Source organism: Capra hircus, chromosome 2 (assembly GCF_001704415.2).
Source record: "Capra hircus breed San Clemente chromosome 2, ASM170441v1, whole genome shotgun sequence".
Lineage (NCBI taxonomy): Eukaryota > Metazoa > Chordata > Mammalia > Artiodactyla > Bovidae > Capra > Capra hircus.
The window spans coordinates 2452210-2471892 of NC_030809.1; the positions used below are offsets into that span (position 1 = coordinate 2452210).

General features: G+C 61.2%; 1 protein-coding gene across 1 annotated transcript in view; it reads right to left on the reverse strand.

The window, feature by feature from the left end:
- The window catches only part of UBR4 (ubiquitin protein ligase E3 component n-recognin 4), a 131434-nt gene continuing 120793 nt past the window's right edge, over positions 9043–19683 (reverse strand). The window contains 6 exon segments of the mRNA XM_018054764.1: positions 9043–9448; positions 11667–11829; positions 12575–12665; positions 15701–15925; positions 18404–18479; positions 18482–18597. Coding sequence (XP_017910253.1) covers positions 9384–9448; positions 11667–11829; positions 12575–12665; positions 15701–15925; positions 18404–18479; positions 18482–18597 — 736 coding nt within the window. The 3' untranslated portion in view covers positions 9043–9383.

Consider the following 19683-nt stretch of genomic DNA (forward strand, 5'->3'; position numbering starts at 1 on the left):
ACCAGTGCCTGCCCCGGGGCAGGCTGGGAAAATCCCAAGAGACAGGGACCTGAGGGTCCCAGCCCACCTGTCTGCCTGGGCTCAGGTGCCCAGACACGTGCCAGCCTCCACCTGGTGGGGCCCCACCCTGGCAGACCGAGCTTGCCCAACAAGAGATGAGGTCACTGCCTTCTGGCCGGGGGGCTGGCTCTGAGGGGAGAGGTGCAGCGGCCCCGGGGGCGGGGCGCGGGGGGCTCCCTGACTCCCACTGAAGGCAGGGTGCGAGGTGTCAGAGCTCCCAGCCCTGCCCGCCCTCCGCACGCCGGTCTGTGACCCTGAGAGGCCATTTCTGGGCCCACGTGCCTTCTGCCAAGACACCGGGAGCCTGGAAAGACTCAGGTTTTGCCAGCGGGGCTTTCCTGGTGGAGAGGGGCTGAGCTGGGAGGAAGGAGGAAGGGGGAGGAGGAGGGCCGTTTTGAGCAAGTTTTATGCCGGCTGGGTTGGCAGGCGTGCTAGGCAGAGATGTCACAGCGGAGACAGGACGAGGCGGGGGGTGCTGGGGAGCAGCTGAGCCGTCCCCACAGGGGAGGAGGCCTCACATCCACCTTGGGAAGGGCCAGGGGTGCGTTCGCAGACACCCAGGTCTCAGGGTGTCTGGGCTTCGGGCAGCACTTCCCTCCCGAGGGGCAAGCCCGAGGCTCCCTCTCACCTGGATCCCCTCAAGGACTCCTGCCCTGGCCTCATGCCTCTTCTCTCTCTCCTGCCTGGAAACCTGCCTGGCTGCCCCTGCCATGTACCCCCTGCCCCTCCAGCCCCCAGTCTGTCTCTCTGGTTGTTAGGACTCAGCCCAGGTGCCTCCTCCATTGCCCGATGGCCCAGCCTCCTCTCCCCACCGGCCCGTATTCCCCCCTCACCGGGTCCACCCTCCCATCCACTCGGGGGCTCGGGGCTGACCGTGCTCCTTCGGGGCTGACGGAAGCACTCCAGGAGCACCGAGGGAAGGCCTGGTCTTGTCCAATCCCCCAACATGAGAGAGAGAGAGCCTAGCAGGGCCTGGGGTGTGCCCTGGTCCCGCAGAGGTCCTGTCTGCCACGGCCAGGCCACCCGCCCCCTGCCCTGCACGGTCCTCACTTCGGGCACCCCAGTGCACCCCACACCTGCAGCACTCCTGGGTCCCACCGCCTGCACGCCTGGCACCAGGCCTGGCCCTGGGCAGCGCCCCCGCTGGCTGTGAGAACGCCCGGGCCCTCACAGCTGCCCCACCCCCTGGAGATTCTGCTCTGTCCACTCAGGAACCTGTCTCAAAGGCCACCTCCTCCAAGAAGCACTCCCCTGGTGCCAGGACACCACCCCTAACCAGAGGTGGCTTCTCCCTCCCTCAGGGCCCCACCTGTGCACGGGGACTCAGGCCTCTCTGCTCGCCTGGAGGCCCGGCTCGGACACAGGGGGGGCCCGGTGGATATGTCTGCTGACCCTGCCCTGTGGCAGGCTCAGGGCAGCTCCCCAGAGCGGCCGCGTGCTCTTCAGGGGCAGTGCTGTGCCACGGGCTTGGTGGTCAAAATTCTGCTCTCGGGATGAGTGGTGCCTTTTTATGGATGAGGAGACCAAGGCCCAGGGCTGTGACGCCACCTGCCCCCAGGGGTGTTGAGAGGTGGGGCTGGGATGAGACCTCTGGTGGGCAGAGGCCAAACTTGCCCATAGTTCCTATTCCCCAGCTCCCAAGCCAGATAAGACAGGCAGAGAGCTGTCCTGGTTTGTGGCCTCTGGTCCTCACCTGTGAGCCCTGCGGGCCTTGCCTCACTCCCCACAAAGGCTGCCAAGGCCCTTGCTTCCCCAGCCTCCCTGCCCGGCTGCCCAGACCCTGAAAGCAGACCCAGGAATGCCGAGAAGGAGGATGAGTGTGAGACAGATCTGCGGTCGGCAGGGGTGGCCCCGGCCGCGGGGCACCAGCAGGCCCGTGTCTGCGGTGACCGCACGCCGCGAGCCAGGGCTGGGGCCCCGGGGTGCCTGCTCTGCCGCCTCCCCACGAGCCCCTCGGACCCTGGGAAGCCCGAGAGCCCCGAGAAATGCGCCTCAGAAGCCTCAATCCCACCTCGGGCAGACACTTCTTAGAACTCACAGTGCTTCGGCAGATACGCTGAACTAGGCGCTTTACAATCATGGTCACGCGTGGCCTGTGAGGGCCCTGCTCACGGTCTTTAAAGGGGCCTGACGGCTGCGGGGAGAGGCTGCCTGCCAGGGACAGGGGCCGCTGTTGGCTCGCTCAGTCCGGTCCGACTCTTTGAGACCCCATGAACCGCAGCATGCCAGGCCTCCCTGTCCTTCACCATCTCCCAGAGGTTCCCAAACTCAAATCCATTGACTCGGTGATGCCATCCAACCATCTCATCCTCTGTCATCCCCTTCTCCTCCTGCCCTCAATCTTTTCCAGCATCAGGGTCTTTTCTAATGAGTCAGCTCTTTGCATCAGGTGGAAGTACTGGAGTTTTAGCTTCAAGAGCAGTCCTTCCAATGAACACCCAGGACTGATCTCCTTGCAGTCCAAGGGACTCTCAAGAGTCTTCTCCAACACCACAGTTCAAAAGCATCAATTCTTTGGTGCTCAGCTTTCTTTATGGTCCAACTCTCACATCTGTACATCACCACTGGGAAAACCACAGCCTTGACTAGACGGACCTCTGTCAGCAAATAGATCTGCTTTTTTATACGCTGTTTAGGTTGGTCATAACTTCCCTTCCAAGGAGCAGGCGTCTCTGAATTTCATGGCTGCAGTCACCATCTGCAGTGATTTTGGAGCCTGAGTAAATAAAATCTGTCACAGACCCCACTTTTTCCCCTCCTATTTCCCACGAAGTGATGGGACCAGATGCCATGATCTTCGTTTTTTTAATATTGAGTTTTAAGGGACAGAGGAGCCAGAATGAAAGCCCACGACAGTCTGACTCCGAAGGCCCTAGAGCTCCCACCTGCTGCCCTGGCTTTAGGGTTGGAAACGGCCTTTGGCACCCTCACGCCGCCATTCCTCGCCTCCACGTAGCACACCTGACCTCTTCCTGGATGTCTCCTGTGATGGGAGGCTCACTGCCTCCAAACAGCTCTTGTCATTGTAGGCACCCTGCTGCGGGGGTCTGTGAAAGCCTTTCTGGCGGTGACTCCAACCATCACACTTCTGGAGCCGCCCGAGCCCAGGGCTGCACAAGCACGCTCATGGTGAACCCAAAGAGGCTCGTCCCCCTCACATGTGGGGCAACTGAGGCCCAGAGAGGTGAAGCGCTTGGCCTGAGGTTGCACAGCCAGCTCTGAACCCAAGACTGACCCCAAGCCCTTCTCCCCAAACCTCCCCGCCCAGGCCCTCACCCCACTGCCACGCTGAGCGGCTTGGGCCAGCGCACAGGGTCTCCACAGCCTCCTGTGATGGGGAAGCTGCTGCAGACGGCCCGGAGCCGAGGCTGCTGGAGCCTGCCTCACCTGCGGCCACTGCAGGCTCCCCTTGGCCCCAGGAGGAGCCTCTGCACCGGCCCCCGGGTCCTGCCCTCTACAGTCCAGGCCCATGGACCCTGGAGTCCCCCAGACATGCCAGGCTCTCCCCAGCTTTCAGCTGCGCCCTTGAAGCCCCCGCCACAGGTCATGTCTCCTCCACGGAAGTGGAGGGGGGCTTCCTTGTGGTCAGGGCCTGAGTTTGCTTAAACTGTGTGTTCAACAACCCTGTGAGCTAGGGTTGTCAGACATAGCAAACAAAAATGCAGGCGGTGCAGTTAAGTTTGAATTTCAGATAAATGATGAGCAATTTCTTTTTTTCAGTATAAGTATATCCCAAGTATGGCATGGGCTATACTTAAACTAAAACAAACAAAACCTGTTCTGTGCAGCCACTGGGTGGCTATTTATACCAAAAAAAAAAAAAAAACTGGTTTATCAGAAATTTAAATTTGGCTCAGCACCCAGAATTTGATTCGGCAACCCAAATCAGAACACCTGCCTTGGGTGAGGACTCCCATCATTGAGCCTGAATGTCCTCTTTGTAACAGAACTAACAACGCCAACCTCCTCGAGTCAGAAGGGAAGTGACGGTCAGGTGTGGGCAGAGTCCCGGGAACAGCAGGGCTGAGAGCAGGGGAAGGGAAGGGTGAAGGGAAGAGGGGCCGTGACCTGCGGGCAGGGACCCCGAGTCCACTTCTGAGGCAGCCGGGGCCCCTTCAGCTGCCAGGAGCAGGAGGGGAGGAGGCCTGGTGTCCTGCACGGGGTGAAGGACCTGCCACTTCCAGAGCCAGCAGAGGCACGGAGCGATGCTATCGGGCTGTGTGCAGTCACCCTGCCCCCGTGGCTGGGGCCCCGGCCCTTGAACGAGTGGGCGGCTGCCCCTGGCAGTGCATGGCACCGGCTGGGGCCTCCAGCTGGGGGCTGAGCCCACCCAATCAAATCCATGCCCAGACCGGATGGGGGCAGGGCTCAGGCCGACTACACAACAGCGGATCCCACTTACAGGCCGTGCAGCCTTGGGCGGGCGAGCTTGCCTCTCTGAGCCTCATCTGGGAAGCAGGAAGTATATGGGAGCCCAGGAATCACGCCCGGCACAGTGCTGGGCCCGGGCAGGGGCTTGGTAAACAAGTGCTGTTGCTCCGTCACTCAGTCATGTCCAAGTCTTTGCGACCCCACGGACTGCAGCACGCCAGGCCTCCCTGTCCATCACCAACTCCCAGAGTTTACCCAAACTCATACCCTTTGAGTCGGTGATGCCATCCAACCATCTCATCCTGTCGTCCCCTTCTCCTCCTGCCTTCAATCTTTCCCAGCATCAGGGTCTTCTCAAATGAGTCAGTTCTTCACATCAGATGACCAAAGTATTGCAGTTTCAGCTTCAGCATCAGTCCTTCCAATGAATATTCAGGACTGATTTCGTTTAGGATGGACTGGTTGGATGTCCTTGCATCCAAGGGGCTCTCAAGAGCCTTCTCTGGTCCCCAATTATCTAAACCCATTAACAGTTTGACAGGGGGCAGGCAGCCCGCCTTGGAGGCTGGGGCAGGCAAGGGGACAGCTGGAGCTGGGTTAACAAGGTCCTGGGGCAGAGGCAGAGGGACCGGAAAGAGAGTCTCAAGAACAGCCGCTAGAGGACTTCCCTTGTGGTCCAGTGGTTAAGACTCTGTGCTTCCAGCGCACGAGGTGTGGGTTCGATACCTGGTTGGGGAATTGAGATCCCTGGCACCAAGGAGGGTGGCCAAAAACCAAAAAACAGAGAGCAACTAGACAGCCCATCTCCCCATCTACCCCCACCCTGCCAACGCCTAGGGTGCCCACCCCAGGGATGGCACTTCCCCTAGGCCCCTCAGTGATGCCCCCGTAAACCCTGGGGTGGACTCTGGCCCCATCCAGCAGCCCCCGTCAGGCTCCCTCAGCAGCAGGGACTGCAGTTCTCCCGCCCAGGGCACCCCAGCAACCACCCCCTCCCCCGAGAGGCCGGAAGCGCGGGGCCTGCTCTGGACACGGAGGCTCATGGGCCCACGTGGGTACTGCCCAGCAGGCACCACCCTCCACCCGCCACCTCCTCTCCTTGGAGAGCTGCCCTCCTCCAGAGCCACCTCTGCCCCCTTTTTCTTCTCTTCAGAGTTGGCCAGCCCGTGGAAAACCTTCTCCATACACCCGGGGTGACCGCCTAAGTGCCCAACTCTGTTGGCTCAGGATACGGGAGAGGACAATGGCTGAGGCTGCGGGCCTCGGGCAGGCCTCTGTCCTCTGTACCCCACTGTCCCGGCCCAGAGGGCACCTTCCCAGCTCTGAAGCCAGCAGAGGGGTACAGCTAAGCGGCGGAGGGCTCCGGCCTGGCCCACTCCACTGGGCACAGCCCTGGGCTCTGGAGGGTAGGGAGAGCCGCCCACATGCTGAGCCCCGGGGTAAGAGCCCTGCCCGGCACATGCCTTGCCTGGAGGTTCCAGGCTCGCGTGGGACAAAGGGGGCCAGCTGGCAGCACACGAGCCCGCGCCAGGCTCTGAGATTGTGATCGGGCGGCAGACAAGGACGGGCGGGAAAGGGAGCAGCCCCGGGCAAGGACCACAGAGCTGCAGACACAAATAACCCGGAGCAAACAGTGATCTCTGAAGCACCAGGCTGGCGTGAGTGCAGACGGCGCGAGCACGGCCGCATGCGTGCTGCTGAGCACCTGTCTTGGCGGCCAGGACAGTGGAGGGCTGGGTGGAGGGGCAGCAGGAGCCAGGCCACATGGGGTCAGGGAGGCAGGCCGAGGGCTGCAGGCAGAGGGACGGCAGAGGCCAGAGCCGGGCTGCAACTCAAAGCCAGATGGCAGAGGGAATCTCCCTCTCTGGCTGGCCCCCAGTCCCCTGGGGCCTGCCCAGCCAAAGCAGCAGGACGCGCCCAGGGCCAGGCTCCACCGGCGTTCGCTGCAGGACCAGCAGGACCGCCGTGACAACTCGGCGGGTCAGCAGTGGAGCTGCGCTGACCTGCCGCCCCCGTGCTTACGAGGGTCTCAGCTCCACTGCTCCGACGGTCGGTGTGGCCCTGGGCCCTCGGCAACCCACACGGCGCCCCGCGCCAAGGGGACAGTCCAGACCGGAGGACACACGGGCAAGCGAGGTGGACACGGCCTTGGAGTCCCACCCCCACCTGCCCTGACTCCCGGCAGGCAGACCGCTTGCTCTGCGGCCGTCTCCTCACCTGGGACCGGGGAGAGGCAGAATGCCTACCCCGACCGTGGGGCTGACGTGGGAACACCAACAGGAAGAGTCCTGGCGTCCCGGCCAATGGAACCGAGGGTGGGGGCAGACAGAGGGGCCTCGTGGGGGGCGGGGGGCACCTGAGCCCCATACGGCCCCCCACAGAGCAGAGCACTGAACTCGGGAGGCCAGGGGCCAGAGAAGATGCAGCCCACCCGAGGAGCCCCGAGGCCTCAGCCGTTCGCTCTAGAAGAAGGGGCTGACACCGTCTCAGGCTTTATTGCTGAAGGCGGACTCCAGGGCCTTAAACGCTGCAGCCATCATCAGGCGGGGCCAGCCTGGGGTCCTCTGAACCCCTCACTGGGGTCTCCTGTTGAGAAAGACAAGGACCCACGACGCAGTCAGCCCAGAAAACGGCTCAGGACGGGAGGGGGCCAGCTCCTCCGGTACCTCACGTCCTTACTGCCCTCGGGAGACGTGGGCTGGGGGAGCCGAAGTCTCACACTCGGCCAGTCTCCACCCTAGCCCAAGCTCCGCCAGGGCCCCCACCTGGGACCCGTCACAGACCAGGAAGGCCTCCGTGCCAGCCAGCCATCTGTGACTAAGGCGGCCCCTGGAAAGCACCCCGGGAAGAAACCAGGAAAAGCTGTGACCATCAAACAACGGGCTTGATGCCAACTGATGGCCTGGGCCAAAGTTCTGAGGCCTTTGCGAGAAATCAAAAAATAAAGGGCAGAGAAAAAGAAGTGAACATCTCATCAAGAGCTCTGGGGACCCCAGCCCTGCCGGCCCAAGGAACCAAGCCATGGCTGAGCTCCCGAAGGTGCTCGGTCAGCCTGGGGCTGAGGTGTGGCCACGCGCACGGCTCGGCCTCCAATGGCGCCCGGCGCACAGGTCCAGTCCTGCCTGTTCACCCCACACCCTCCCCTGTGCCCCCGGGGGCGTGCTGGCCCAGATGTGGCCACTCCAGCTCACTCCCGCTCACTCCTGGCTAGGAGGTTACATAAGAGCAGCTCCACACAGCAGCGTGGACCTGGGAGGTCTCTCGGGACAGACCAGGGAGCAGATGATGGACCTGCCAGAGGGAATGAAATCGCTGTGCTCTGGGTGAGGAGTGAGTGTTCCAAGTGACCAAGGCCTGTCATCCACCTTCAAAGCCAAAAGTATCTGGACCCCACCTGAGACTCGGAGTCTGTTAAAGCCAAGATTCCACAGACTGCAAATGAGTTCATCAGTGATAAGGACAGGCACTTCCTTACGACAGGGCAGCAAGTAAACTCGCATAAACCCAGTAACCATCCTACCCTGTAGGGACCGACGCTGCCATTTCGGGAGGAGTGTGGGACACCAGCGGGGGCAGAGCTGAGACGTGAGTGAAGGTGTGGGTGCCCGACGCCAAGTTAACGCTGTCCCCACCCCCGGCCCCCTCGTGCACTCAGCACACACTCATGCCAGCCTGCCAGGGCCTCCAGCCCAGCTCTCGTAAAAAACCACCTTCATCTCCCTGGCGACACTCACACCTGCCTGGGGTGCCTGGGTGGGGGCCGCAGCCTGGGCTCTGGGAGTCCTCTGAAGACTCTTAGGTGTGCCTTCTGTCCCAAATGGTCTGGCCTGAACGGGGAGCCACACAAAGCGGACATCGAGACCAGGGAGGCAGGAGGCAGAGCGGCCCAGAGGAAGCTCAAGGGGGCAGCCACTGCAAGCTCTCCCTCCCCGCGAGCCCAGTCATCGGCCTTGCCCTGCGATCTGGGGAGAAGCTCACGGGGCCCTGCTGCCTCTAGAAGAGCACTGCTGCCCACCGATGTGGGGAAGCAGGGCTCCCGGCCCCCGGAGGCAACTGCCACAGCGGTTCAGGACACGGCCTCAGAGGCACAGGCCTCCACTCCAGCAGCGACCAGCCGTGGGCCTTGAGCAAGTGATGCAGGCTCACAGCGCCCTCCTGCAGGGCTGCTAAAAGAGACTAGAAATAACAGCACACACACGGGCCTGGCAGAGAAGGCGCTCATAAGGGGCAGCTCCTCATCATCCTAAGTCTGCCCCAGGCCTCTCCTAGCATGGCAACCCTGCAGAGACGTCGCCGAAGGATTGCCAATTCGAATGCCAAACACCCTCTGCTACGGAAAGACCAGCGCCCGACTGTGCTGAGCCCACCTTCGGCTGGAGACTAGAAAATCACGTGTCTCCAGGCTTCAGCTCTTCGGGCCCAAACAATGGAAAAAGAAGCCAAGTTATTTATTTCAGGGACGATCACAGCCGTCAAACAAGGTGCCCCAACTTGCTGGCTGAGAACAGACAGGCTCCATTTGGCGCCAAGAAGAGACCGCGAACGTGACGCACACGGAGCTCCCTGCCGACGCCGGAGGCCACGCAGCCAAGGAGACGCACTGGCCAGCGGTGCCGAGGAGGGGCTCGAGCACAGGCAACACCCTCCTTTCCAACAGGGATGGAGCCACTCGTTTATTTCCCAACATGTGCACACGCAGGGGCTCAGGGGGGCCAGGACAAGGCAGGCCCCCGGGTATGTGCACGTCCTTCGACAGCTTGGGTTACAGAGCTTCAGAGCTAGTGCACCACACACACAAGATACAACAGGAAGCCTAAGATCCCAAGCCGCTCCAGGAGGAGGGAGGGAGAGGGGAGCAGTGAGGCGGCGCCCCAGGGGATGGCGCGGGAGGAGGGACGCCGAGGGCGCAGGCAGGCAGCTTCCGTCTCTGTCGACCGCTCTCCGCATGGGGCTCAGGGCACTGAGTTCAACAGGTCCTTCAGGAAGCTCTCTGCATCCGTGACTTCTGACAAGAGACCTGGAAAACAGGCGGGGGCTGCTTAGCCGTGGCACGCACAGCCCAGCCCGTCACGGCGGCCGCATCCTTGTGGAGAACACACGGTCCTTCGACGAGAGCTCCGACCGACTGCTCACCGGAGCCAAGAGACACCGGGAGACAGTCACCAAGCAAACTCTCGCTCGCTGGTCAGGGGCACCAAGCTCGTGATCTCCCAAGAGTGGAGATGCTAAGGCTGGGTCCCTGGGCCCTGCAGGGAGCCCGCAAGTCCACTGCGACGCGGCGCGCGATGGAGGGGTCTCAGGAGAGCGTGTCTGCGGCCTTCAGCATCTCTCAGCGGGACTGGGGGCCAAGCAAGGCCAACCCCACTGCCTTGGGGGTGGGACTCAAGCCTGGGTCCAGGGCCTGGTGCAGAGGCCAGAGCTCAGGAGGTCCGTCCCCTCCACCACCAGAGGAGGGGCCAGGAGTCAGACAAGGCCACTTCAGGAAAGCGCCGTGGGCACAGCATCGGGCCCCCTGCAGCCCTGCCTGTCCCTCACAAACAAGGTTCACATTTGACCACCATGGGCTATCAACCCGCGGGCCTGGCCACGCTCAGACAGGAGTGTCTCCCAGCAGCCCTGCAAATGGGAGGAGAGCGGCTCCCACCGGTTCTTGTTGGTTTTGGAAGGTGTTTCTGTCCTTGCGTTTGAAGAGGGTGTGTCTGATGTTCTGAAATTTTCTACCAGTTTGAACACAGCAATAAAGCTGGGCTGTGAACGCCTGTGCTCGGAGTGGAAGGGGCAGAGGCTCCCGCCCCGCCTAACCGGGCCTTGCTCTTCCTGCCCGGGGCTGACACGAAGCCCCTCCTTCCCGTGCCCACCCCCTCCTCCTCTGGCTCAGACTGCCATTCATGCTGCCATTCCGTAGATGCTCCCCAGACCCCTGGACAACAGGCACGGCGCTGGGTCCTAAGGACACAGACACGAGGCCACCTGCTCTCGGTCAGGGCTGATTCCCGACGAAGAGCAAAAGTGCAGCCAAGGTGAAGTATCTAGGCTGAAAAGACTCCTGAGAGCATCGCGTGAAGTTAACAAAGAAATGGAGGCGAGCAGTGCCAAGCCCTGGTGACGAGACGACTGGGGGGCAGCAGACCCGCAGAGGCGCGCCCAGCAGGGCTCTCCCGGGGCCACTTCGACAGACGGGCGACCCGGAAGGCGGGCGGAACTGCATGCGGGCGGAGAGAGGGATTCCCACAGAGCACCCTCCAACGCTCGAGCGTTTCCCTCCCGGAAGACAGCCTGGCGAATGCGGGCGGAGGCCTGCGCGCGACAGGGCAGTGCGGGCAGATGTTTTTCCGGCTCTTACACTTGACAAGATTCCCATTATAAATGCCAGGCAGAAAGGGAACCAGCTCACAGGAGTGAGGCAGGCGCAGCCCTGCGCTCTGGCTCAGGGAGCCCCACTGTACAAAGGCCGGCCGTGCCCACAGCCTCAGGGGGCGCGGGGCCTTCATTCCAGGTGGGTTTCCTCAGCACCAGCCCAAGGCCCCTCCTCCTCCTGTCACCTGCTGCGTCAGGAAATCAGACAAGTTTTAATGCTTGCAATTAGGATGGCAGGTTTGTTGCCCACAGAACCTGTACACCGGAGACAACACTGGACTTCAGTTTTCCCAGCGGGGTGAGGACATGTCTGAGGACATCTCGTGGGATGGCAGGTCGCGGTGCTGCCCTGCGCCTACGAGCAGACGCTCTCTGCTCTCCTTCCATACTACTGATCTCAGGAATCAGAGTTGGTATCGCCCATACCTCCCCGGGGGCAGCTGTGACACATGATGTCTGGATCCCCAAGAGGCAGGAGGGAGTCAGGCAGGCTCCATGTTAATTCTGTGAACTGTTGTAAATAGTCAGGAAGCCAAAGGGGCTCTAGTGATTTTTCCAGGCATTCCCACTGGGAACCTGTTCAATCATCAAAGCCTCCGTTATCCCACCTGTAAAATGGGGATAACCACGGCTCCACCTCACACTGGCTGCCCTGCGTACTGGGGAAGTGCATGTGCGATGAACACAGTGCCTGGGCTGAACTGAGCCCCACGTCATGGCTGCACCTTGTTAGCCGGTGGCCTGGCAGGTAGACACCTCTCTCGGACCTCGTGGTGGTGGCCCACAGACTGCTTCTCGCCTGTTTTCCCCGCGTATGAAGATGAAAGCGACGGCCAGCCCCCCCACGGTCTGTGAAGATGAAAACCCTTGACACTGACCGGCGGCGTCGAGGAACTCTGAGAAGGTCTCCACCGGCATGAACTCCTCCTGGAAGGCCTTCAGGGCCTTGTCGGCCGCCTCATGGATGGGCATGTCGTTGTGGCGGATGTACTCGGCCAGAGAGCAGGACCAGCCTCCCTCCGTGTTGCTGGTCGGCACCTTCTACAAGCAGCAGCAGGAGACAGGCCGGGCGGTCAGCGGGGCCCCAGGCGAGGAGGGAGGAAGCGCGTCCTCCCGCCACACCCACGTTCTCCCTGGGGGACGCATTCTGCTTCCAGGAGCAACACCGCTTCCAGCCACTCCTCTCGCAGCCCCCTGAGGCAGGAGTCCTGGGAACCTATGAGCCGCGACAGGCACACGCTCTCTCCTCCCACACCTGCGCGTCCCCAGGAGAGGGGCTTGCCAGCACGCTTTAACCAAGCTGTTTCCCTCAGAGGATGGAAGGAGCCAGACATAAACCCTCTCTCTCAAGGCAGAGGGGAGGGACCCCATTATGAGGGTGACCGAAAGTTCATGCGGGCTTTTCCGCACTATCTCATGGAACAAACTTCCTGGCCAAGCTAATATAAGCTGGGCTGGATAAGTTACACTCACACCAGGCAACGGACTTGGTCCAAGAAAGGGACGACAGCAACCACTACACGGTGACTGGGGGGGGGGGGGGGGGCACCTGTCTGAAGAAGAGGGTCTGCAACAGCAGCAGACAGGGTCACAGGAATGGAATGGCCGTGGAGACAAACGCAGTCACGAGCAGGGTCTAGGCCACTGGAAACCCTCCCCACGTCGGGCGGGCGCAGCCTATTTCTCGGGGGAGCTAGTGGAGCCGGAGGCCAATGCAGGGCCAGAGCCGCCACGCAGACGTCCACGTGCCTGCCAAGCCCAGCCAGGCTCCCAGGGGCTGCCTTACCTTAAACATGTTGTAAATGAGATCGACGAGGGCCCAAAAGAGAAGGGAAGAGCGATACGCTGAGTAGTCCTTCAGTGCCTTGTCTGTCAGCCTGGAAGAGAGTCGAGTCTCAGACCCGGGAGGAGACTCGCAAGGAGAGAGCCGAGCGCTCTGCGAGCAGGGCAGGACTCTGGGGGTCATGCCCCCTCAGTCCAGTCCCCTCAGCCACCTTCTCGGAGGAAAGCAGCCGGGGCCAGAGCTCCTGAGGCGCTGGGGCCCGTGGCTCATTCACCTCACAAGATGCCCCGTGCACGGCACCTCAGCCGTGACCCTGCCGAGTCGGGGAGAGGGGGAGAGGGGCTGCAGCACGGCGGCCAACAGGCTACTGCCCCCAAGAGACGAGGCAGAGCCCACGCTTCCCCGGGTTCAGCCCCACACACACTCTCAAACTTGACGGGATCTAGCAAGTGAGGGAAGAAACAAAGGCTCCACTTCAGTCCTTACGTTCCCACCAGGAGAATTTTACCTCAACTAGCCACACACAGTAACTTATCAACCATGTGCCGTGTTGAAAAACAGAAGCTGGTGGAAAGCTGGTTTTGAGCAACAGTGATGCCTGGGAAGGGAGTTGCAAACACCTGACACCTCCTAAATCCCGGCGTGATCCCGACCTGCTCGCCACGCCCCTGGGCGCCCGAGCTGCATCACTGCCACCCGACCCAGTGACTCAGCTCAGGCTTAGAGGCCAGCCGGGAAGGCCCGGGGCTGCTGCGGCAGCACTGTCGCCACCTCCTCGGCAGACGCTCTGGGCCTCAGGATGGCTCCAGAGGGCACAGCCGCCGTGAAGCCCAGGACGGCCAGTCCTCTCTGCACAGGGGGTGAGGTGCCGGTGCCAGGGCTCGGTGTCTACGACCCAAGATCTAGGGCAGGTGCTGTCTGGAAAGGCTAGAGAGACCCTTGTCATGGGGATTCTACCCCTAGAAACAGAGCCTGCAGCCAAAGGGACCAGACTTAGTACTAAGATGTGTGTGCATGCAGGTGTTTATACGCACAGGTGTTTATGAATGCCAGGCTCATAAAGCAAGCACAGGCGTTACTCATTTAAGAGGCTGAAAGCACACCGTCCGTGTGGGCCTCGCGAGCAGGGACTAACCGGCACAGGACGGCCAGCCACACCTACACTCAGGAAACGCTTCAGCTGTTAACCAGAGTAAAAGAGCCGTGGCAGACGGCTCTGCTTGCTAAAGCACGCTACCTGTACCCCCGCCACCCTCAGCGTCTCCAGCGCGCCCGCCTCCTCCCCTCCCACAGCGCCTGCACGCGCCGGGTCTAAAGGGAGGCCTGCTGCGGGGTGGGCCTGGAGGCAGGGCAAGAGCTCTCTCCCCACAGCCTGCGTGCTGGCAGACGGCAACAGGGGAGGCTCTGACGGACGTCTAGGAGCGTCCCAGGCTTAAACACTCGCAGAAGACTCTCTTTCCTGAATGTGAAACCCGCAGGAGAAAGCAGCTTCATGCAAATTCCCAGATTCTGTGTCTCTGCCGCCTCCTTCCACAATGGACTCAGCATGAAGCCACTGGGCAGCACTGCCCCGCCCTCCAGGGGCCCTCGAGCCCTCCTGGGGGAGTCCCGCGGCCCCGCCACCCCGCTCACGCCCCCACGCCCTGCCTCTGCTGCTCTTCTGCTCCGGTGGCAGGGATCCGGGGTGGCCCTGCCTGACTTAATTATTTAAGGCTCATTAGTGAAGGTGACTAAACTGCTACAGAGAAAACGGCAACTCATGAGCCAGCTCACACTGGATTTCCTAATTAAGCTGTGACCAAATCGGCTTTTCCTTAACTGCCCGGGACGTAATGAATTCTAGTCTCCTAAGTGAAAGCTGCACAGCTCCTATGGGCTTGGATTTCACACCTGTCACCGAGGGCCTGTGCCCAGTGAACGGCCACTCTGCGCTATGGACGCAGGCCGAGCCTGCTTATCCACAACTCAGTACCTCCCACATCTAACTTTCTGATTCCTAGGAGCGAGCTACGGGCTAGGATTCCTGAGTGATCCCTGAACAACAACAAAGCGAGCTAACTATTAATGCTTCGGGCTCTTGGGAAACCCTGGGAAGTGCTTGGTCTGGAATGGGTGCAGGGGCTGGGCAGGACTCTGACAGAGGCCGGGGCAGGCTGGATCCACCAGCAGAGCTCCAAGGTACCCTCTGGGCCCTGAGGTGCCCACAGCTAGCGATGTGATGAATCGGAGCTGACGGAGGTGGAGACACCAGGTACGCAAACTCAGGCCCATGGCTGTTTCTACTCGGTGTGTCGCCACTGGGGCCTAAAAGCTCTTCCTCTGTGCCCTGTTGGAAATGTCTCCCTGAAGCCTAGATACTCCCCAAAGCGAAGCAGGTTTCCTTCAAGGGGCAGAAGCAAGCCACCAACCCACACCCTGCTCTGCAGCCTGAGTGTGCAGATGGCTGGGGCCACCCCGGGCCGAGCGCCGTGTCACGGGGCCCCCTTGGTGTGCGGCAATCCATGCAGGCCCAACAATCCCTGTTAGCATTTGCAGCTGTTTCCCTCAAGACACCTCCCTGATGACCCAAATCACAGCACAGGGTCAGGAAAATGAAGACCACTTCCTTCCTGAAATGCCCCCCTTCTTCGAGAGGTGTCCAGTAGCAGAGACAGAGGACAGGCTCGTGGGCAGGGCGGGGCAGATGGGAGAGGACTGTGAGCAAGGAGAGAGATGGCGCGTTCTCAATGTCAGAAAAGAAGCTCCCCGAACGCGGCCCTGAGGCTTGGCTAGTTCAAGCCAGGAATAGCAAGATGCAGAAAACCGGGCTGCCTGTCCCAGCCACCCGCCGGCCCGAACTCTTCTCCTGAGAGGCTTCACGCGGTGCCTGGCTGGCTTCCTCCCTGAGGAATTTCCCAGAGGTGAGCCCAGCTCCACTTCTAGAGGCTGAACACCTGCCCCAGAGGCAGCCGGCACCTGCCCGCCATCAGGCCGAGACTCTCGGTGAGACAGTCTGAGAGGGGTCAGGGTCAACCAAAGGCTAACGAGCTGCCTCCTCTCAGCACCCGACATTCAGCCAGTCCTCCAGAATGGGTTTCAGAGCCCAGGCAACAATCTCCCAAGCAGATGCTTCCCAAAGCGAGTACCGACCTGGTGGCTCCGCCTGGAGACACTGCCCGGGCCTGAGAGGTCACCAGCAGCCTCCGCAGGATTTCCACACGGACAGCTCGCCACTTCTCTGGGGGCAGGACGTGCAGGGCCAGGACCGTGAAATAGTGGGGCCCGTCCACTTCGAAGGCACTCTCCACCCACTTCTCCTTGGGCTGCTCCAGAAAGCCCTGGAGGTTCTTCTCCTCTCGGGACGTTGCTCGGGTTCTGGAAGAAAAGGGACACCCTGAGAGCGGGGCAGACGCAGGCCCGAGCCGCAGGAGGGGCGAGGGTGGTGTGCTCGGCGTCCCACTGGGAAGCTTCCTGAACGGGCGGCCCCTCCCACCCCTCTCCAAGCAGAGCAGCCCGCCCCCCAAGTCCTGCTCAGCAGCATCCTCCTTGCCCCCACCTCCAGTCCAGCTCCACAAAACTCCAATATGCATGTGACCAGCACCTTCACAAACCCTCTACCATCTCAGTGTTCTGATGACCCTGGAAGGTGACAGCCAGCACCTCTTTACCAGGGTATCTGAAGGCCCGGGGGGTGAGGTGACGTGACTCATGTCACCGGTTTGGAGTCTCTGACTGAGCTCACAGCCCACAGCCCCCCACCCCACGAGTCTCAGCACAGCTAACTGTGCAATCGGCATTTGCCCCCGGTGTCTCTCCTAGGCTGCTCTGGTTCGCTCTCTTAAGGCTCTCCTGCCCCGTCTCCTTCGTTAGACTAGATTCTTCCAGCGAGCCCTGTCTCTCGCTCCCGTGCCTGTCTGAACTGCAGTAACAATGGTGATCATCAACCTCACCACCAGGTGCGTGCTGAGATTATCGCGTTCGATCCTCGCGACAACCCGGGGGACAGCTACCACCTCGTGTCAAGGGAGGGACCGGGCTCCCCAGCGTGGATCCCCACTCTCTCGGCCAGGAAGCTTCTGCAACCCACTGGTGGGCCCTGGGAGGCCACTTTCCCCTTTCGAGCGGGATGGAGCTCTCACACCCGGAGTGCTTGCCACCCTGGCCTAACTCTGTGGAGGGAAACAGAACCACCACGCTAGTGGGCACGCACGCAAGGCCACCAGGTCTGCAGATGGTACTGGCGGACACTGCACGGGGTGGGGGGCGGGGGCCGGCGGCCGGCGGGGACAGCACGCCCTCTTCCGCTCCACGGATGGAACGTGGTGGGACAGGTGGGGCCACCAGACTCAGAATCGGGAACCAGAAGCTTCGTGCCACTGCAGGGCCCGCTCAACTCCACCGGCTCGTGGTGCGTGTGACACGCTCAACTCCACCGGCTCGTGGTGCGTGTGACATGCTCAATTCCACCGGCTCGTGGTGCGTGTGACACGCTCAACTCCACCAGCTCGTGGTGCGTGTGACACACTCGCCTTCATATACAAAGGTGGTGAATCCTGTTCAACCAGCCCCCCTGACCAAGCTCACACGCCGTGAGCCGGTGAAGGAAGGAAGCAAGACCTCTCCGTGTGGCTGCGGCTCAGCCCTCAGTAACCGAGACAACGGGACACAGGGCACCCTGTCCCCAGCTAAGGGGCTGGAGCATGAGTTACGTGCATCTGGCGTGGGAGATGCAGAGACGCCTGAGGCCACGGGCTCTGTTCCACCAGGCAAAGCACGCGGCCTCTCCAGGCCCGCTTCACTCCCCAGAGAACGGGGCAGCCCCTGCCACCTCATGGCTGCCAAGAAGAGACAAGGGCCCCTCAGAGGCCCACGGCCGGGGCAGGGAGCACTGCTCAGGCCCGAGGCACCACGAGGGCGGTGGGAACGCTCAGGCTGTCAACAACACAGGCTGCTTCCTCGGTCTAAACAGCTGAGCGGGTGAGGTCATGATGGGTGGAGAGCCGCCAGCGCCTCTCTAACAATGAAGACTGCCGTCTCCAGAGCAGCCTTCTACCTCACAGGGAAATGGGAGGGAAAGAGAAGATCACTCTGCTGGAGACCAGGAAGGGCAAGAGAACAATGGCTCTGTTGCCTAAACTGAGTGCAGCTGCCGTGGGTGGGCTGGACTCAGCCTCCCCACCTGTCAGCACCTGCCCCATGGACGGGAGACTCTAGAAGACGGGGCCCAAAGGCGTGAAACCATGTCAATCTAATCGAGGAGCTGAACACATTCCATCTCTCAGCTGGCTTCTGAAAGCAAGACAGAACGACTGACAAATCTCTGCCCTCCCAGGGATACCTAACCGCTCCCAGTATACACACGGGGGAGGGTACCTGGGTTACTTCCTGGGCTACCTTTCTCCTCAGCCGACCTCCCCAGATAAACAAGCCCTCTCCCCGCACAGTCGCCAGAGCCTCACTCATGGAAACGGGCAGCAAGTCCAGTTTGCACTTACGGATACCAGCCATGGTCCTGCCCTCCAGCCTCGACACCTCACCAGGAACAGCCTGTCTGCTCTGGCCCTGACCCAGGGCCCCCCACCCAAGGGAACAGTCTCGCAAGCTGGGGCTATGCTGAAGCAGAAGCTTTGACAGTCTGGCCTCTCCTGCTCCCTGCTCCCGCTCTGGCCCAAGGCCAATCCTAGGATGCGGCCCTCGGCGGGAGATGAGACTGCTCTGGAGAAAGCTGTGTCTACCACTTCCTCCTGAGTGACTCCAAAAAGGCAAACGTTCCTACTTCAATAAAGCTGCCTGGGGTCCAGCGCTAGTCCTGGAACAGACTACGGCGCACCAGGGCCCGGGCCGGGTACGCACGTGTTCAGCACGTAGAGCACGGTGTGCACGATGTACGGGATCAGGTGGATGTTGCTCTCCCGGCCGCCCCCGCCGTGTCCGCGCTGAAGGACTGCTCCATGGCAAAGCGCAAGAAGAGCAGCTTGATGTCGTGGATGTTGAGCTGGTATGTGGGCTCCCGCTGGCCCGTGCACTCCTGGAGGTAAGTGTTGTGCCTGGGAGAAGGGGACAGAGGGCGAAGTGGAAGCCAGCTTCACGGCGAAGACCCGCTGGGAAGGCAGAGCCCCCGCTGGCCGGATGGGTGCGCAGGTTACGCGACGGACAGGGAACGACAGGGAGAGCAGAGGACGGGGCAGGGCTGGGGCACGAGCACGGCGCCCTTTCATTTCTGCTCTCACTAAATGAGATGTTCTCCAAGCTCTGATGAGAACGCACTGGTCTGGGGACCCACTCCTTGATAGACTAACGTCACAGAACGTACTGTGCCCACAACTGGAAGTACATTTTGGAAGAAGAAAAGTAGGGCTTATCCACTCTGCCAAGGTGACCTATCCATAAGGATCATCCATGAAGAACCTCCATGAAGAAGAAAAAAGGCTTCTCTGCATTAATGCACCTCACCACCTCCCCGGGCTCTGCCCGACCAGCTCTGGGCCTGGGTTTCTGACACACGGACAGCAGCTCAATGTGGCCCAGTGGGACCTGCATCATCATCACTGCTGAGCGCCTGGTTCCTGAGCTCAACAACAGGACTCAACGCGCACCACTGTCCTAGGCACCCGTTTAAGGGACGAGGACCTCAAAGAGGGCTCCGCTGCTCCACTCTGGATTTTAGGACAAGAGCAGCTTTGAAAGGAGACCAATGTTCCCCGAGCTGTTAAGCTATTTTCATTATTTAAACCTCAGAGGAACGGAAGTCAACTCTGGGAAATTCTGGCCTCGAGGATCAAGTCAGGGATCCTGTGTCTTGAGTCCTAAGATCAGGAAAGAAGGGCAGGCAGCAGAAAACCAGAGATTCCTCCCGGGGCCCAAGCGCTGAGGATGCAGGGTCCTCCCAGCAGAGTCACCCCTGCTCCAGGCAGCTCCCGTGAGCAAGTGAGGATGGACGTGGGCCTCCGATGACAGGGCTAAGCTGATGGCTGATCTTTCTCCATCTCCTGGGAAACCCCCTCCACCTTTCTTTGGCCACACCACACAGCGTGTGGGATCTCTGTACCCCAACCAGGGACTGAACCTGTGCCCATGGCAGTGAAAGCACAGACCCTAACCACTGGACCACCAGGGAGGTCCCGACCTCCTCT